General features: G+C 37.2%; 1 protein-coding gene across 5 annotated transcripts in view; it reads right to left on the bottom strand.

Moving 5' to 3' along the window:
• si:ch211-285f17.1 (sickle tail protein homolog) overlaps positions 1–18,648 on the bottom strand; it is a 168,244-nt gene extending 149,596 nt beyond the window's left edge. For 3 of the 5 annotated variants that reach the window (XM_066682499.1, XM_066682492.1, XM_066682495.1), the window contains exon 1: positions 18,375–18,648. In XM_066682499.1, coding sequence (XP_066538596.1) covers positions 18,375–18,648 — 274 coding nt within the window. The remainder of the gene's footprint in view (positions 1–18,374) is intronic. The other 2 variants (XM_066682494.1, XM_066682493.1) reach the window with 1 other exon arrangement.
• Positions 18,649–19,441: the final 793 nt, after the last annotated feature.

The raw sequence follows: 19,441 nt of genomic DNA on the forward strand, positions 1-19,441 counted from the left end.
GAGAAAATGAATGAGAAAAATGGCAGGTTTTTTTTTTTACGTGCATATATGTGTGGATAGGCCAAGTCTAAATCCTTCCCAAAAGAGCAGAGACTATTACTGCAACAAAGAAGAGAACAAACATTGTAAGATGGGAAATTGCTCTGAAGATTTAAAAACATTCAGCCACAATAGAACTAGTGAAGCCAAGTCTACACTGAAACTTTACTTACATTAAGGATACAGAACGTACATTTATTTGGATGATATGAACATTATAAAATTCATTCATTCATTATCTGTAACTGCTTATCCAGTTCAGGGTCGCAGTGGGTCCAGAGCCTACCTGGAATAATTGGGCGCAAGGCGGGAATACACCTTTGAGGGGGTGCCAGTCCTTCACACACGGTCGCGGTGTGTCCAGAGCCTACCTGGAATCATTGGGCACAAGGCGGGAATACACCCTGGAGGGGGCGCCAGTCCTTCACAGGGCAACACAGACACACACACACACACACACATTCACTCACACACTCACAACCTACGGACACTTTAGAGTCGCCAATCCACCTACCAACATGTGTTTTTGGACTGTGGGAGGAAACCAGAGCACCCGGAGGAAACCCACGCGGACATGGGGAGAACACACCAACTCCTCACAGACAGTCACACGGAGCGGGAATCAAACCCACAACCTCCAGGCCCCTGGAGTTTGTGACTGCGTCACTACCTGCTGCACCGCCGTGCAGCCCACATTGTAAAATACTTTAATTAATTACTATGTGCATTATTTCAATCTATGCGCAATATCTCTTGAAATATTTCCATGTACAATAGTCATGTTCATTATGTGTAAATATTCTTCAGAGCTTTTGATATTTCAATTTTTTAATTATATTTTATATTCCATTATATCATGTTCTCCCTGTCCAAAAACACACGTTGGTAGGTGAATTGGCGACTCAAAAGTGTCCGTAGGTGTGAGTGTGTGAGTGAATGTGTGTGTGTGTGTGTCTGTGTTGCCCTGTGAAGGACTGGCGCCCCCTCCAGGGTGTATTCCCGCCTTGTGCCCAATGATTCCAGGTAGGCTCTGGACACACCGCGACACAGAACTGGATAAGGGTTACAGATAATGAATGAATGAATGAATTAATTCCATTATATAAGTAATTTATAGTAATTAAGTACTTTCCTGTTCCTTTGCTGCTGTAACACTGAATTTCCCCACTCTGGGATTAATAATAGATTATCTTATCTTATCTTATCTTTTGTTTGTTCGCTTCCTTAAAAAGCACACAGTAGCATTCTATGTATATGTTATAGAGGGGAACGAGTTTGTTCAAACACATTAATTTATATTTATTTGTTGAAGCTTGTTTATAATGATCCGTTATATATATATTGCAACAGTTTTATTAGTAATAATAACAAATATATATTCATAATAATTGTATTTTTTTATTTGCATAGCATCTTTCATACGTAAATCCAGCTCAAACTGCTTTACAGGTTTTTTTAAAAGTAAAAATTATAAAATATAAACAGATAAACAGTGTAATCTCAATTCTAATTTTAATTTAAAATGAAAGTGAAGATGGGATATAATATAAACAGGAAAAATATATTTTTTCTTTTTACAAAAGAGTGTAACTAAAAGTGTGTAACTAAAAAAAAACTAAAAAAAAAAAATGAAATCCTCACAGCATCATATAATCTAAAGTCTTTCAATAGACTTCAGCTATTTTAAGGTTCACCTATTGTGGACACTCCATTGAATACCATTAAATGAATGGAGCAGCTGTACATGAGACTAAGTTCACCAAGCCTAATGCCAAATGATGATTACAGAAGCCCCCCATTGCACTGGGCTCTATATCAACAAAACTGTACTTTCTGAAGGAGCACCAAACAATGGCAAATGTTAAAATGCCATCAATGTTTAGGAGGTGAAAGCATGATTGAAAATGAGATACACATATGTATAAGCAGATATAGGTCTGGCAAAATGCTGAGCAGTTTGCTTGACTGACCAAACATACTTAAATGATGTGAGCCTAAAGAACTTAACAGTTCAGTCTACACAACCAGTAATAAGTCCTGGAATATCAGGTAAATCATAATTTTTCTGTGCTCATCATGGTTTAAGATTTAGAATCTTGTTGATAGTGGGAGAACATATTATGCTGAAAACATGGGTGCAGCCTGACTAGACACCAAATATGCACCAAAGTTGACTGTTCCACGATACTGATCTTTGCTAATATGCAGAGGGATGAACTATGAAAGGCAGCATTGGTTGTGCAACATTGTGGCACTGACACACAGGCCCAGGGTCCTCAGTTTGTGGATTAAAACACTTTGAACACAAACAGAAAAAATGCTCAAGAGCAATTCCTATGGGTAATGCTAAAGTTCTGTTGTTTTAAGACTACAGGTAATGTTCAAACAATAACAACAAAAATGGCCTGTAGATGGCACACTATGCATGGGCATAGTGGCGTGATCTCATCTAGTGGCATGATCTTGTCTGGCGTGGTCTTATCACAGATTCCTAGTGGAGAACCACCATGGCTAGCTAGCAGAAAAATAAACCACTTTCAGCAGAACAAACTTGCAGTTTCACTTTATTAAACAGGTAAATTGGAGAGAGAGGATCAGTAAGCAAGCCCAAATAAGTTTTACAAAGCCCAAAAAAACACACCCTGTGACATTTGTGAACAATTTCACAGGAAAATATCAAAAAAGCAGAAACTCCGTTCAAAAAAAGGAAACACTGTTTTTTACAGGAAGGGAGTGTGTGTCCCCCCTACACTGGCGTTTCTGAAAGTGTGGGGCGCGCCCCAGTAATGGGGTATGTAGGTATTGCAGGTGGGTCACAAGGAACAGAAAAACGTAGCTTGTCTGGAACCAAAATATGCCTTTATTCGCAAACATTTATTTTGAAAATTTGTGATTAACGCATTTTGTCTGCGAGTCAAACACTGTGGGTCTTCTTTCAGCCCTCATTAAGGCACCTGTTCAAATATAAAGCTGCTCCAATCATAGAAGTTTACTGGCCTCCAATTCACAGAGTCTGGTTTATAAAGTTTATAAAGTTTTTACCAGCTCTGGGCTTGAGGTCAACAAAAAGAGCACAACAGATAATGATGGCTAATTACAGTTATAAAAGCGGCTTGTATATAACTATTAGGGAAATAAAGGAGGATCTGAGAGTTAGTCCACATTAATATTAGCTGTGTTTAGGTTGTGAGAAAGTGCTCAGAACATGCAGCAAGTAAATGTTAGTCTCTGGCCATGTCCCAGACTGCACACTGCTGCACTGAATAGTATATACTTGCAGTGTTTCTGTTGTGTAGTATGTAAAGTTTGGGACACAGCCTCACTCTCTAACGTTAATGTTAATCAAATGCTGCTCCAAATCATTATAATTGCAGTATTTTACCAACTTTATATAGGAATCAGCTTATAGCTATCTAATATTTTGGGAATGGGGTGGGCTTTGACTCAGCAAATATGTCCCCCATCAATATCAAACTCACTCCTACGTCCTTGCACCTGCCTTTGCTCGTTTTCAGAGTGTGTTCCTGTCTTGTGTCCAGTGATTCCTGGTATGCTTTAAGAGTGGCAATAGAACACAAGGAAGGTTCAAAATAATGCTCTCACTCATTCATGCTTATTAAGTGACCTGACTCTCTCTTTCAACGTTGGATAAAACACATAGACTGACTTTGTTTAAATCTTAATTGAAATTGAATTATACAGCAGAAAGCTTGAAAACTAACTAAATATGTATTAAAATGTGTTATTAACATGTGCAAAAACAAATAGACACACACACACCAACTTGTCATTCTTCTTAGTGAACTGATTCTAAAAAACTGGTCTGGGTCAAGTTTCATTGCAGATTTCCTTTCATTCCTTTTCCAGTATTTACACTGCATTTACCTTTTACTCTGTGTTACTGACTGAATCTGGAAGCCATTTTCCACAGCTGCTATGACTACCACCCAGCCCTAATGATCTCAGCAAGAAGGATTCCGGAATATTCCTGAAGTCAGGAGATGTGCCTCAGAACAAACCCCCTAGTCAATCATACAGTCTCTCTCTCTCTCTCTCTCTCTCTCGCTCTCTTCAATCCTATAATTTTGCTCTGAAACTGTTGACTGGATAATTACTGCACATTTGCTGTTATTATTATATTATTTAATATCATTGCACTGCTACTATTTGGGTCACATAGGCCTCATTTCCATTGCAGGCCAAATGGTTCTTAAGGCCAATCTGTAATATTCCACACTGTTGTGAATCCATTAGCCTGGTTACAGTGACTTTTTCCATAGCCAAATCAGGAGCATGCTAAATAAATGGAGAATTATGAGTTTTTGAATTGTATTTCATACTTCTTTTTGGTGTGCAAAGCAGCACAGAAAGCCCATTGTGAATACTGAACAAAGGCAGCAAAAAAGAAGGGACTTATCTACAGATGTTTGTAGCCATTAGGAGTACTCCATTGCATAAGGTATGTTATAGCTAGTAACATGCCATATAATACACATTTTTAAAAAATATACGGAGAGTTTTACAGTACTCAACTGTAAAAATGGTGAGTTGTAAAATAACTTCATGTTAATTTAAAGAGCCCATCAGCGGATCTCTACGTCATTTAAGACCTCCCATAGAACAGGTTTGTTGCCCTGAGTACAGTTAGCTAACCGTGCCTAAAAAAACTTGCGGTTTGTAATGTTACAACCCAGTCTAGGGATGAGCTATAACAGAATGAGATGTGTGTTAGGATTAATGTATGGGAAATGAATAACTCTAACAGAGATGAAAAAGTGGACAAAAAAGGACACAAAAGGAAACAGAATGGATAATGAATAGAATGTATATTGTAGATGTGATATGTACAAAGAGACGAATCTGGTTTTGTTCCTCTTCCTCACATAAATGAGCCAAACTCCCGGGAATAATCAGGACAACAGAGAGGATCACTGGAGGTAGTTTGCCAACACTTCAGGACATCTACAACACCAGAGTAATGAAGCACATTGGCAAAATGACAGCTCTCATCCTGGACATCATCTCTTCCAGCCACTTTCCTCTGGTAGAAGATTCAGGGCCAAAAATAAAAACAGCAGAACCAAACAGGCCAACAGCTTCCACCTTAGATCTGTATACCGTATTATAATAACTCATCTATGGCATAATGCCGTATTTACATTTTTACAAATGTTCATATCACACTATGCAACATTTTTATTTTTTATAGCAGAGGTCCCCAAACATTTTCTGTAGTGCCCCTTTGTTCTGTAGATGGTGGTGATCCTGACCATTGACAAGCAGGGTGAAATGGGGATAAGAAAGTATGCAGAGAAATAGGTGGTCGATTTAGTTGTAGAACTACAAAGTGCTTCTCTATCTGTGGAGCTGATGAAATGAACAATAAGTGCAGAAACATGGTAGGTTTTCCCACTCCAGTGATTGTTCAATGCAATGTATTTTATTTTTCCATTAGTTAAATACTGGTTAGTGGTCTGTGTGCTTGTCTGATCTCTTCATACGTTACATTTCAAACATATGTGCACTCACCAAGAGAAACTGTATGTGAAATATATTTGCTGAAATAAAGTGATTCTGATTTTGATGTTGAGTGACAAAAAATTAATACCATGTCGGCAAGCTACACTGGATCTCACCAAATGCCATTTAGAAAATGTTAAACAAGGACAAGTGAACACAGCATTTTCTGAGAAATTTATGTGTTTAGCTTGACATTTGTTTGTTTGTAGCATGATGGGAAATGGCATGAAATTAATAAATTTATTTGTTTTAGTTTTTATACACTTAAGATGGATCCTTTAAAATCCTTAACATTTTAATGTTTGAGTTGAGTTCGTAAACACATTAGACTGGTTTTCAGCACACAAACAGACTGGAGAGTTATATTAAAATTATATTAAAAGTGTTTTTTGAGCATAGCCTTAAAGATTGACATTTGTCCATGCATTCATTAATTTTTAAGATGGCATTGTACACAATACAGAATGTGGAAGTTAATCTCAATTTCCCAAAAACATCTCATGGTCTGAAGCAAGTGTCAAGATATATGTATTCATGCTAATTACTAAAATACTGTAAATAAATAAACCACAGCCACAAAAAGAAAAAAAAAGTCATGTAGTCACCATAAAAGCAAATGATTACTCTTGCCCAAATGTACTTTTCTGTAAGAGATCTTATCTTGATATACAGTTCTATTGGTTCCGAGCTGGATTAAAGTTTTCTCACTTTTTAATCTGTGATAATCAGAGCTGGATTAAGAAGTATTGAGGGATACTCATTTATTAAATCCTACTCCTCTTCTTGCTTTGCGATGTTATCAAAGGCCACAATCTGCATTTCACAAGAAATGATCTCATGCTTGATTACAAGTGCCCTCTTTTTTTCCTACATGTCCTTGTGTTTGGAGGGATTATTGGTTTATCATCAACTGTTCAGAGTACATTATAGTCTTGTCCAAAGAATCTCATTTTGGAGAATTAAAGGGAGTGAGTCTTAGAAGGTTGACAAGCTCTAAAGATATTCAAGGCTAGCCATGGCACCCTTTTTTCATCCTAACAACATCAACAGATCAGATTAAGACAGTAAAATCTCTTCTAGGCCTGAATGATTTGGGGAATGTATCTAATTGTGTTTTTTCTGACCAATATTGCAATAGCAATTTAAATTATTTTCTGGGCCAGTTTCTTTTGTGGCTGTGGTTTATTTTTTTGTGCATTTTACTTCTTTATATATTCAGTGTTTTTACTAATTAGCATGAAGCCAGCTGAATACAAATATCTTGAACCAAGAACATCAAGAATATCTGGCATCAGTTTATAACATTTAGAATGCTAAACTGTCATTTCATTGTTATTGTATTTATGCTCACTGCAAAGTGTTTGGATGCTTCTGGTTGGTCTAAATTTGCTTTCAATTTACAGTAAGTGTCTCCATTTAAACCTTACTAACACTAGGCACAATACGTTAGTAGGTTATAATAATAATAAAAAAAGTTCACGCAAAGAGGTAGTGGGCTTCCGTGCTTCTAAATGTTTTCTACTATTTGGAAATTGGACTCAACTTTCAGGCTTAATATCAATTCAAACCAATTACATGACATGGCAAAACTAATCACACAATAGGCAAGTTTGTTGAGAGGTGTAGCCTGTGTGATTTTTTTAAGTTTATCCAGACTGAATCACTGTTTAGTCACTGAAACATCTCTCTGCTTGCATTCTTTTACACATGTAAACCAAAACAAGCTTCATTTCTCTATCTGATCATCTTTTGTGATAATAACAAGCACAGCGACTCACAGATTGTATCCTTTTAGGTAAACTATGCTAACTGTGGCTGTTTTTAGTATCTAGCGTTAGTCCTCAGATTTTAAAGCAACAGGCAGTTTGAAAGTTGAAAGAAGCACTAGGAGTGCAGACAAATGTTTGACCACACCTTGTGGTGTGGAGATAATTTTATTAAAAAATAAAAGTCCATATTTAAAATGTGTATACTTGAATATTTAGAGGGGGATGCCTATTGCGCTTGCCACCAAATATCACATAGCCAAAACCTCTGTTTAGCCAAGGGTTGCAGGTGACATCACTGTGCATATTAGCTGCTATATTGAGTACTTATTCATTACACATAAAGGCACAAATAAAATAAAACTGTGATATTGTATATTGTTTTATGGATTCTTTCAACACTTTTTAGTCCTCATTTAGATCCAATGATGAAAAAGCCAACATGGCTAACAACGTCTATTAACAGTATATTTCTCCTTAATGCTTTACCCCTCCTCACGCAAAGAGGCAGTGGGCTTCTGTACTTCTGAATATTGTCTACGATTTGAAAATTGGACTCAATTTTCAGGCCTAATATCAATTCAATCCAATTACATGACTTGGCAAAACTAATCACACAATAGGCAAGTTTGTTCAGAGGTGTAGCCTGTGTGATTTTTTAAGTTTATGCTGAATTATGCTAATTTCCCTAAACACACTTGAAAATAAACAGTTTAAGGCTTTAACTAACAATTCTTTTTAGGGATTCCCTCATACAAATTCCAAATATTGGGATCAGGGCCAATCAAAGCATTTTTAATGCACTGGTGTTGCCTTTATTGAGCAAAAAACCTAAACCCAATACTTTGTTATATGTCTGCAGTAACATGGTTGTCATAAACCACTCCAACAGATACATGTAATGTCTGCAATGCACACATTTCAGGACATGACAGGAGTATCAGAGCTGTGTTCAATAAAAACATGGCCAAAATGATTACAAAGAGGGTAAGTGAATTTATTGCTTTGGAAGACCAGCATGTCGCTGGGGTAGAAAACACACATTTTTAGGACTTTTTTTAGCTTTCGGTGCCACAATATGCCCTACCGTGTGACAACACATTTCAGACACGGCCCTACCAGAGCTTTGCAACAAGTTTCGCAATGTCCTATGAATCCTAAAACATGTTCATAAATATAATAAAAAGCACACTTCTAGAGGCATTGGATAGACACATCTGCTAGACTGAGATGACTGACCCCCTCAAATGTACAGAGACTATAGTGGATCCCACTATATATTATAGGTCAGGCAAGTGCACAGACATTTTTGGGGGCAGATCCTCAGGGCAAAAAAAAGGCCACCCATCACAAAATTATTCATAAAAAAAAACAAAAAAAAAACCTCAGGATATTGAAATATATATTTATTTTTGTTAACACAATGTGTAGGCTAGAAGGACTGGCGCCCCCTCCAGGGTGTATTCCCGCCTTGCGCTCAATGATTCCAGGTAGGCTCTGGACCCACTGCGACCCTGAATATGGATAAGCGGTTACAGATAATGAATGAATGAATAAATGTGTAGGCTATGCGTTATGCATGAATACTCTTTGTATGAAAAGGCAAGCATTTTCAGCGAGTATGATGCCTAAATGCCCACATCCCCTTTTATTCTTTTAAGGAAACGTCTGCCAAATACTGTCATTACCTGTTTGTCTGATGCTGCGGGTCAGAGGAGAAGTGTGTAGGAGCGGTTTGGCCTGATAGCATGAGTGCTAAGCGGAGGACGAGGGAGGGGCAGGAGCTTGTGTGGGCAGAATTCTCACAATAACTCAAATAAATGCCCATCTGATATCAAAACACTTCTGGGGGCATTGATGAAAGAGAGAGTAATATTTTCATTTACTTTTAAATATTGATGAATGAAAAAAAGATATATATTTGCTCCAGCAGGAAGGGCACTTTTCTCATGCATGGCAAAAGGGCAGGTGCTTGGGCACCACTAGGGGTCTATCTGTGTCCAGTAACTATATCTTTTGCATGCTTATTGTTACCAGTGACTTACATTTGAACAAACGTACGTCACTGGTAACAATAATTTAGGCTAATTTCCTCTTTATTTTTCTGATGCAGTGCTGCATTAAATGGTATTTATATTAGTTATTTATAAAGACATGTTTTGTTTACATTATTATTTTTTCAAAACAAAAATTTAGAAAATGAGATGTCTTACATATACAAATATTTAAATCAGTATAGAGATAGAACTGCACTATAAGGGTAAGTGGATACAATGGTGACACAGATGAACACTCCAATTCTCACCTTACTCTTTCTGCGGGAATTTTCATTACAAAGCAAAAAGTTATGATATATGTATGGCTCTTGTTTTGGAAGCTATAGAAGAGTTATAGAGGTGCCTGGGATACATAAGTCAGAGCTAGACACATCTAGATATCTGCTATTTTGTAATCGACTGCCCATATTGTTCCTTTGGAAGACCAGAGAGACTAGTGCTCTGCATAAACAATCACCACATTGTGTGATGAGAAAGAAATGCTGTAAAATAGCATATACTTTGAAGATATAAAAGAGAGAGAAGTGCAAATGTCTACATTTCATTCACATCGAGTTGCTTTATCAAGAGTGAATCACTGTTTAGTCACTGAACCATCTCTCTGCTTGCATTCTTTTACACATGTAAACCAAAACAAGCTTCATTTCTCTATCTGATCATCTTTTGTGATAATAACAAGCACAGAGACTCACAGATTGTATCCTTTTAGGTAAACTCTGCTAACTGTGGCTGTTTTTAGTGTCTAATGTTAGTCCTCAGATTTTAAAGCAGCAGATAGTTTGAAAGTTGAAAGAAGCATTAGGAGTGCAAACAAATGTTTGACTGTTAAGGCAACCCTGCTGGCACAAATAAAATAAAGGCACAAATAAAATAAAACTGTGATGTTGTATATTGTTTTATGGATTCTTTCAACATATTTTAGTTCTCATTTAGATCCAATGATGACAACGTCTATTAACAGTCTATTACTCTATTCCTAGTGCTTGGAGAGAAGCTGTGTAAATGTATCCATCTTTACACTCTGTTTATATTAGAGCTGTGCTCTAAAAAAATCATATTAAAAATAAATAAATAAATAAATAAATAAAAATTACATGACTACAACCAATGGAAACCTTCCATGTTTGGACTATACCATCAAAACAGCTGTCCACCCAAAGTGACCAATGGATTGAATGGATCCTTGTTACTACAAAATAATCAATAAACCAATTAAATTAGTCTTTCATTTCTTATCTGTAACCACTTTTCCAATTCAGGGTCGTGGTGGGTCTAAGGCAGGAGCAAACCCTGGAGGGGGCGATAGTCCTTCACAGGGTGACACACACTCACACATTCACTTAAACACTCACACCTATGGACACTTATGAGTCGCCAATTCACCTACCAATGTGTGTTTTGGACCGTGGGTGGAAACCAGAGCACCTGGAGGAAACCCACGTGAACACAAGGAGAACACACCAAACTCCTCACAGACACCCAGCTTCCTATACCTTCAGTTAATGCATTTCTCAGTAATAATCTACACAGCAATACTGAATGCCATTCTTCATGCTTGAGGGAAAAAATGAGCTGACAGAAAGACCCCAGATCAAAGACCTGGAACCGAGCACAAGGTAAACCTGGCAGAAAAGGAGTTTGTAATAAAGCTTTGGAGACCGCAAAGTACGTATCATTTTTTACAGAACACCTGTTGGTGTAACGTAATCGCAGTCACCCAGAGCCGAACTTGAACCCACAACCTCCAGGTCCCTAGAGCTGTGTGACTGCGACACCCCCAATTAAATTATAATTAAATTAATTGCCAACTATTTTATAATATATTTACATAAATGTTGACAATTACAATTTAGACACCCAATTTAATTAGTGAATTCAGCTCCTGAATGGGAAACTAAATGGGAGTCTGGCAGATATGCCACTGAGCTTATAGTCACCATACTCAATGCCAAGTCTTGCATAGAGGGTTATACATCCACCCAGCATTCAGGTGTGGAGCAGCTGAATTCTGGAGTGACAGATCTCCATCCCTTAAATTTGGGATGAGCTGAAAAGTCATTCAGAACAAATCATCCAACATCATCACCTGACCTCACTAATGATTACACTTTAAAAAATGTAGAGGTTCCTACTGCAGCATAAGGGTTACAAACTTTCCATTAGTATTCTTCATTCCAGAACAAATGTTGAGTTGGTGAGTGTCAAACAACAAAAAAACATTTTTTTACAAAATTTTTAAACAAAACATAGTTTAGTTTTCCTCTTTCTCTCCTCAAAATGTTTCTTCAAACAAACATGCAAGCAAGACCACCCTGAATGTTAAATTTACTGAGTGATGGCCATTATCCCACCATTAGCCTTGCACAGCCACTAGCTATGTGTTTAAAAACCATCCTGAACCTATTTACCTCTCACTGACCCTTAGAACTCTTCAAGATGGCAGACTACCAATAAACAAGTGTTCTATTTTGTTTTGATATCTCTCAGACATGGCACAAGTAGAAAGAGAGAGATGTGCTACATTTTCCTAGCAGATGTTCCTTTGAGGGTATGTATAGATGAAAGCCATAGTTTTTCACATGATTATGGTACTGAAATATGTTGTAATGCTTGAAATGATCTTGGTTTAAAGAGCTGAATTACTTTCAGACTTCTGTATTTGTGCCAGCATTTTGTTACTGAAGGTAAATGTTATATATCAAGTCTAACTATTCAAATAAATCCCCACACACTCCCCAAATATTATCCTTTCTCCAAATATAATTACACAAACTCCCCCCACACAGTTGGGAAATATCATCCCAAGTAATATCATCCCAAGTAGAAATAGCAAGCACAGATCACTAAATAAGTTTTCACATATGAACTCTGAAAAATGTCTGGAAAATCAGGTCCTAGTTGCTCTTTTGCACCTGAGGTTTACAGCCAGAGTTTGTCCATATCAGAGGTGATCTCACTACAGGAATGATCTGCATGGTGTACACATGGGCCTGCATTTGTGTAGCTCGTGCAGGAGGCACAGCATGCATTTACTGTGAGTTTTCTGGAAAAGTACCAGCAGGATAAATTCTGGGTAATGTTTGATACAAATGATTTGGACAATTGTAATTGTGCGTAGAACTCCTCTAGGCAATGTCCAGAAACTTCTGGGTTAAAATTATGTATGTTTGAAAGGGGCTTTAGTAATTCTCCTTATTTTGACCTCTCAACCTAAAATAAAAAACTAAACATATATTCAAATGATGTGACATTATCCCATTCTCATATTACATTTACGTCATTTAGCAGGTGCTTATCTAGTGAGATTTAGATTTTAAATTTTACACTGGTATGCCAATAGCATTTGGAGTATTGCCCAAGGACTATTGTTGGTAAGCTGTGGTATACCTGCCAGAGCTGGGAGTTGAACTATATTCTGAAATGCTGACACCAATAGAATTGCTAACTACACTAAAGCAACCATCCTATATTGTCAATGTATGCTAATAAACGACAATGGGTAACTTAGTTTGATGTGAAATTTCCCACAATAATTCCCACTGTACAGACAAATGATTTTTGACATGGTTCATTTAACATTCTTCCAAAATCACAGTCCTTTGCTGCATTAAATGCCTCTGCTCTTCTGAAAAGTTTTGCTCTACATGTTGGAACATTCCTGTGAGGATTTGATTGCATTCAGCCACCTTAGTGAGCTGAGGTACTAATATTGGATAATTAATTATAATCAAATACACCAATCCAACTCATCCAAAATATTTTGTTTTGACTCACAGATCAATGATGTATACCTCTATAGTCCAGGATCAGCATTGTATATAGTGACCAGAAGCTCATGAGCAGCAGCTATATGGTCAATGCTTTAGAATGCTCTTATATTCTAAAAACCATGTGCCTCACTGAATACCCTGTAATGAGTGTACATTAAACTAGGGGAAATCACTCTTTAGAAACGTTTGGGCATACAGTGAATCAGAAATTTTTTCCCATTAAAATATACAAAAAATAGATTATTACATTCTTGTATAGATAGCTAGATATACATGTACAATATGTATAATATATAAAGTAGTGCTGGACAATAATTTAATATCAGTATATATTGCAATGGTAAAATATTTCAATAACAATGATATCATTTTCAAACTAATTTTCAATATTTCAATTTACATTATTTACAGCATCTGTCACTGACTGACAGTCATTATGGGGTCAGTCAGGGTCAGTCGTCAGTTTCAGCAAGTTTAAAATTTTGTTTATAAATATTTTATCGATAAAGCCAATAGGTTTATGTTTGATAGCGTTGTCATGTACCTTATTTGTTCTTGTAAATTTTTCTGTGAACTTTAAATTGTTCATATCGATATCAGAATTATATCATTCATTCATTCATTCACTCTCTGTAACTGCTTATTCAGATCAGGGTCATGGTGTGTTTGTAGCCTACCCGGAATCACTGGGTGCAAGGCAGGAACACATCCTGGAGGGGGCACCCTGGAGTTTTTACTACATTATGAGAAACTGTTGTTACTTTTGCCTCGCACAGACAGGTACAGCATGCACTTTGTTAAAGTAGGTTGGTCTAGACAGAGCTCTCCAGTTCAACTTCAGTGCAACTGCATCGAGTGCCAGCAGGAATGCGTGTGCCAAAAGGACGGACGAAAATTGGAACCTGTCGCAGCAGCCCTGGCATCGTCATGCCTTTATACAAACTCTTTCCATGTTTTGGCAAGTTTGTTTATGAACAAAGTCCTACAATGCTTATGTTTTTTTGTTTTGTTTTATTTTGTATTTCACTTAAACTTAACTAAGTTGCTCAAAAATCTTAAATGGTTTGTTTGCAAAATGTAATTTCACAGTAGTTCAGTTCTACCTGATTGACAAATTTTGCCTTCAGTGTTTTATACTTTATGATACGAAGAGTGACTCTAAAGACGGTTAATCAGAAATGAATTGATCAGTCAAGAGTCTTGTTACAAAAATGATAGTAAGACATTGGAGCCAAAATAAATCATGGTACTTTTACATTTGATACTTAAGTACATTTGATAGCAAATACTTTTGTACTTTTACTCAAGTGAAAATCTAAATGGAGGACTGTTACTGGAGTAATATTTTAACTTGGGTGTCTGTACTTTAAGTCAAGTACATGATTTATGTATTTCGTCCCACACTGGTATTTACAACCTATTAAGGTACAAAATATGCAGAATAAATATATGCTACAGTGTACAGTGAATATACAGCATTCTTGTATATAGATATTTGTATAGCATACTCTATGTGAATGCTGAGTAAAAATAAATACAGTATATACAATATGTGACCAATATTTAGACAGTACTGTTTATGGTTATATATAGTGATGTTTGAAATCACAGATTTCCTTTACGATCTTATACTGAGTAAATTCAGGCTGGAGTCTGCAATACCAATCCAATACTTTGTGTAAATACACCTAATGTGTCTGGTAATTCTAAAAAATTTTTATTTTTTATTTTTTTTAAGTTACTTATTTCTTAATTTGAACAATGCCAACAGCAATAGTGCTTAGCGACACTTAAAGCTTCACATTTTCTCCCTCTGTACCTGGAGAGTGCCTGCCTGCAGCACCGAAGGACTCCACCAGAGACGTCTGTCTTGCCCTATAGCAGCAGTATCTGCTCTCCTCTTCTGTCCGCCTCATCATAAATGCCTTGTATTCTGTGTTGTGGTTACCTGAGGTGTTTCACAAGATTTGTTGTGTTGCCACAACTCCTTAACGTTTCTCCACAAACATCAAAAATGACGCATTGGCTGTTCATGGGGCTGAAATAGCTCCACACGACTCTGTTAATGCTCTGCCATTGTGTCTGTCTACAGACTGACTGAGTGACTGACTGAACAGATCTCACAAGACAAGATTTAGACAAGATCTCAATAGTTTAGTTACATTCCATTGTGTTCCTGTTAATGATATACATTACCTCAATTGACTGGAATATAATAAGTATCAATATTTTGATTTGAGAATCGATTTTAGAGCATAAAGATCTGGTATTGGAGCTTTAGATATTTCAGTATCGATCTGCACATCACAAGATACATAGTACGGAGAATACTTACAACTCGACCCAACAGCAGTCTCTTCAAGACCTTTAAGTAGCGAATGTCTAGTCAAAGTTCTTTTGGTCTAGAACATTAAATGAAAAAAAGAAAAACCCTTGTGCTGGTGTCACAGTGCTAGATGACACACACAATTTTTCTTTCAAGCTGTAAAAGTTTTGACTTTTTTAAGCTGAATTGAACTTTCTCCATTCACTTGACGTGCTTTGAGACAATCAAATGTCAGCTTCCTGTACCTTCAGTTAATGCATTTCTCAGTAATAATCTACACAGCAATATTGAATGCCATTCTTCATGCTTGAGGGAAAAAAATGAGCTGACAGAAAGACCCCAGATCAAAGACCTGGAACCGAGCACAAGGTGAACCTGGCAGAATAGGAGTTTGTAATAAAGCTTTGGAGACTGGAATGTATTTATCATATTTTGCAGAACACCTGTTGGTGTAAAGTAATCACAGACTATTCTAATTCTGTTGACTCTTAGAAGCACAAGGTACAGTAAAATGTATTTTAGACATCCTCAGTAATATTTACAAATATTTAAAGGTTAATGAAATGCAGAAAAAGTACCCGATTGTCTGTTTCTTTCAAGGTTTCGTCTCACTTTTGCTTTTACTTAATCATACAGAATTGCTACCCTCCTCCTAAAGTTACATAGTGCAGTTTCTGAAGCTTACTCCTGTTTATTACTAGTCAGTGAAGCATCACATTGATTTAGATGTTAAAAATACTACGATGTCAAGTATGATGCCGATGTCAAGATGCATTGTTACACAGTTAGATATTACTAAAGCATTTGTGACTCATATTTGTGAATTAAATCCACACATATAGTGCAAACTACACGAAAGGAAGAAACTGTGGTCTAGATCTACTCCCAATGTGTGTGTTTGTGTTTATGTCCAGTTGTGTGCAGATATTTTATAAATATGTAAGTACACAACCTCTACAGAAGACACAGTTCCTTAAAGTTTACTGCACAATTACTGTTTATATCAGTATGTTTCCTGCATTCAATATTTGAATATATTGCATTTAATTTGTAATTTGACACAAGGTTTCCCCCATATTTTATACAGTTGTATGCATTTGAATATACATTTGCACAGGGTTTATCTCAGTATCTGAATGAAAGATCATGAAGAAAAAAAAAACTCAGACATTACTCATAGTTGTTGACCTCAAACAAATTTCCGTAAGCTTAACGGAGGATTCCACCAATATTTCAAAATTCCTGCAGAATTCCATTGTTGAGATGTCATCAAAGTAATTGGGAGAGGATTCATGTGAAATGATGCCTTACAGAGGCACAGACTCACATTTCTTTACAGTGGCGGTGATAGGAAACAGATGTTTCTGATAGTAGCTCCCAGAAAGCTTTAATCACTTTGGATGTCTGGTTCCAATTAATGCCAAGTATGACTTAGTTTTTCTAGATCATTTCTGGAGCACTTAACATCTAATAACACAGTGGAGTTGTTTACATCTTAATAAATGCAGATTAGGCAGGAATTGTGAAATAATTCAGATCAATTTTTATCTTTAAATCCCCACCCCTAGGATTAAAAACCAATGTCATGGAATGTAATAAAGATGTGCGCTGTACCCCACTGTTTAAAAATGGTAAAAATAATTGGGCTGGAGGGCTCAGATTCTTCCAACATTGCTCTGAAATCTATGAAATACTCAATCACATGGGATTGAGGAAGGCTGAAGGCAATCTATGGGACACATAAGTCCATCCGTAAATCAGTCCATATAAACACCCCACATTCAAAACTATACTCAAGATGTTATTCTCACATTATTTAATATGGGATCTCAAATAGAGTGTAAATTATTGGTATACACATATAGCGAACTGCATAAAGCACCTTTCTGTTCAAAGAAAAACATATATCTCCTAAATAATACATTTATAGGAAAAAGAAAAACCTTCTTATATTTCAGTGGAAGTCAATGTTAAAAAAGAATTTCACACAGTGTGAAGGACAGCTACTCTGTTCAAATGATACCGTAAACTAAAAATCAGCAAAAATCGAAAAAAATGTTTTTATTACAGTGACACTATAACGAAATGCTAACAAATTCATTTGGAATAAATGGATTATTTAATAATGTAAAACTTGCATTAATTTGTCATTGAACAACCTATAACAAAATGCTGGGGATAAGGTGACTTGCTCAAGAGCTCATAAGCCATGAATTGAGGGAGGGCACAGCACTGTTCCTTCTCTCCACCCCCAAATTTTTTCTTGACCTTGACCTTCTGATCCCATGCCAACTTTCTTAACCATTAGGTTAGTCAAAGATATATTTTCCCCATTGACAGTCCATTATTACAATCCATTATTTTAAATACTATGGTGAGGAAATCAATGACATTAACCCCTGTGTATGTTTGTGTCCATGGACCAGGATTGCATTTTGCCTGTTATTACATACAATGAAAAATCAGTGAATGTTTATTGGCAAATATGTGTCAAAATGTTTGTGGACAATCTTTATAATTAGTGAATTCAACTACTCCATGATGTACCCACTATGGAGATTGAGTTGAAAATGTTGATGCACAGCTGAATCTCAAAAAATAACATAAGTTGGGATAGCTCACACTCAACATGCTCAACATCAAGCATTGGTAAGAGGGCTTTGGAAAACTGGATATTGGGACGAGCTGGAGTGGCTTTTGTCATCCTTAACTAAAGAGTCAACATCAGCACCAGCCATAGCTAATGTTCTTGTAGCCATCCCACCAAATCCCATCACAAATGTTCCAAAAGCCTACTATAAGTCTAGTCTACTCTCTAAACTATTGCCCTTACTTTCAAAAGAAATGTTGGACAAGAAGCTGTCCAAGAAATTATGTCTATATAGTGTGTACTCACTGTGATGGGCACCTGGCTGCTGAGTTATGGCCCCTTTAGATGCGTTGCTTCTGCTCTTATGATGATGGATTTCCCCCTCGCCCTTTTTATGCACATGTGGTGCTCCATTTGCCACTGGGCTGTGGTGGGACAGATTGCCCTCACTGCCGGTTCGCAGCAACTTCTCATCTTGGGACATCCTGGAATGGGTGGCAGGGGTCTCACGCCGGGAGAATGGCAGCTTGGAGCTGGAAGTGGCAGAAGGAGGCCTGGCCAGACGGGACGGCTTGGACATGCTCTATTTCCTCTTCATACACATTCAGTAAATAACATGGTATGGGTACATGGGCCCCTAGAAAATCTTAACCAGAGGCAAGTCCACTGTCCACATATCTTAAGAGTGTCCAACCACTATATTGCCATATTCCATCAGTAGCTATCTTCTTAGAGACCTCACACATACACACAATACTCAGTCTATTAGTGATTGGCAAATTAAAAGTTGTTACTCACTTGCCAAATTTCCTCAAAGAAAATAAATAGTCCTCCAGAATTTATCTCGGACAAGACATTGACACCAGATTGTGTGGCTTGTAATCCCACAATAAGACTCTTCAGCTTTCCTTAAGACAGACAAACAGACACACATACACACACGCACACAAGGTTGAAACCAAGAATTCCTCAGGTGTCCCCAATGTGTTGATTCCTCTGCAGTGTGTCTCCTTACTAGCTTTTGGACTCTGGACACTGAGGTACTGAAGAAAATCAATTTCGCTCTCTCTCTCTCTCTCTCCTCTCTCTCTCTCTCTCTCTCTCTTTCTCTCTCCACACAAGTCCAGACGAGTACAGGTAGACGAAAGCGAGGGAGGGGGGCAAGGGGTTAATCACTGTCTCTCAGAATGGAGCCTCCGGTGTTTTGGAGTGTGTGTGTCAGGAGAATAAACGCAGATAAGCAGTCCGTTTTCCTGTGTCTGCAAATTCCAGCGCACACACAGACATACACAGCCCCTCAGCTCTCTCTCTCTCTCTCTCTCTCTCTCTCTCTCTCTCTCTCTCTCTCTGGCTGTGGCGACTGTTCAAAAAAA

The sequence above is a fragment of the Hoplias malabaricus genome, chromosome 10 (assembly GCF_029633855.1).
Source record: "Hoplias malabaricus isolate fHopMal1 chromosome 10, fHopMal1.hap1, whole genome shotgun sequence".
In the NCBI taxonomy this organism is placed as follows: domain Eukaryota; kingdom Metazoa; phylum Chordata; class Actinopteri; order Characiformes; family Erythrinidae; genus Hoplias; species Hoplias malabaricus.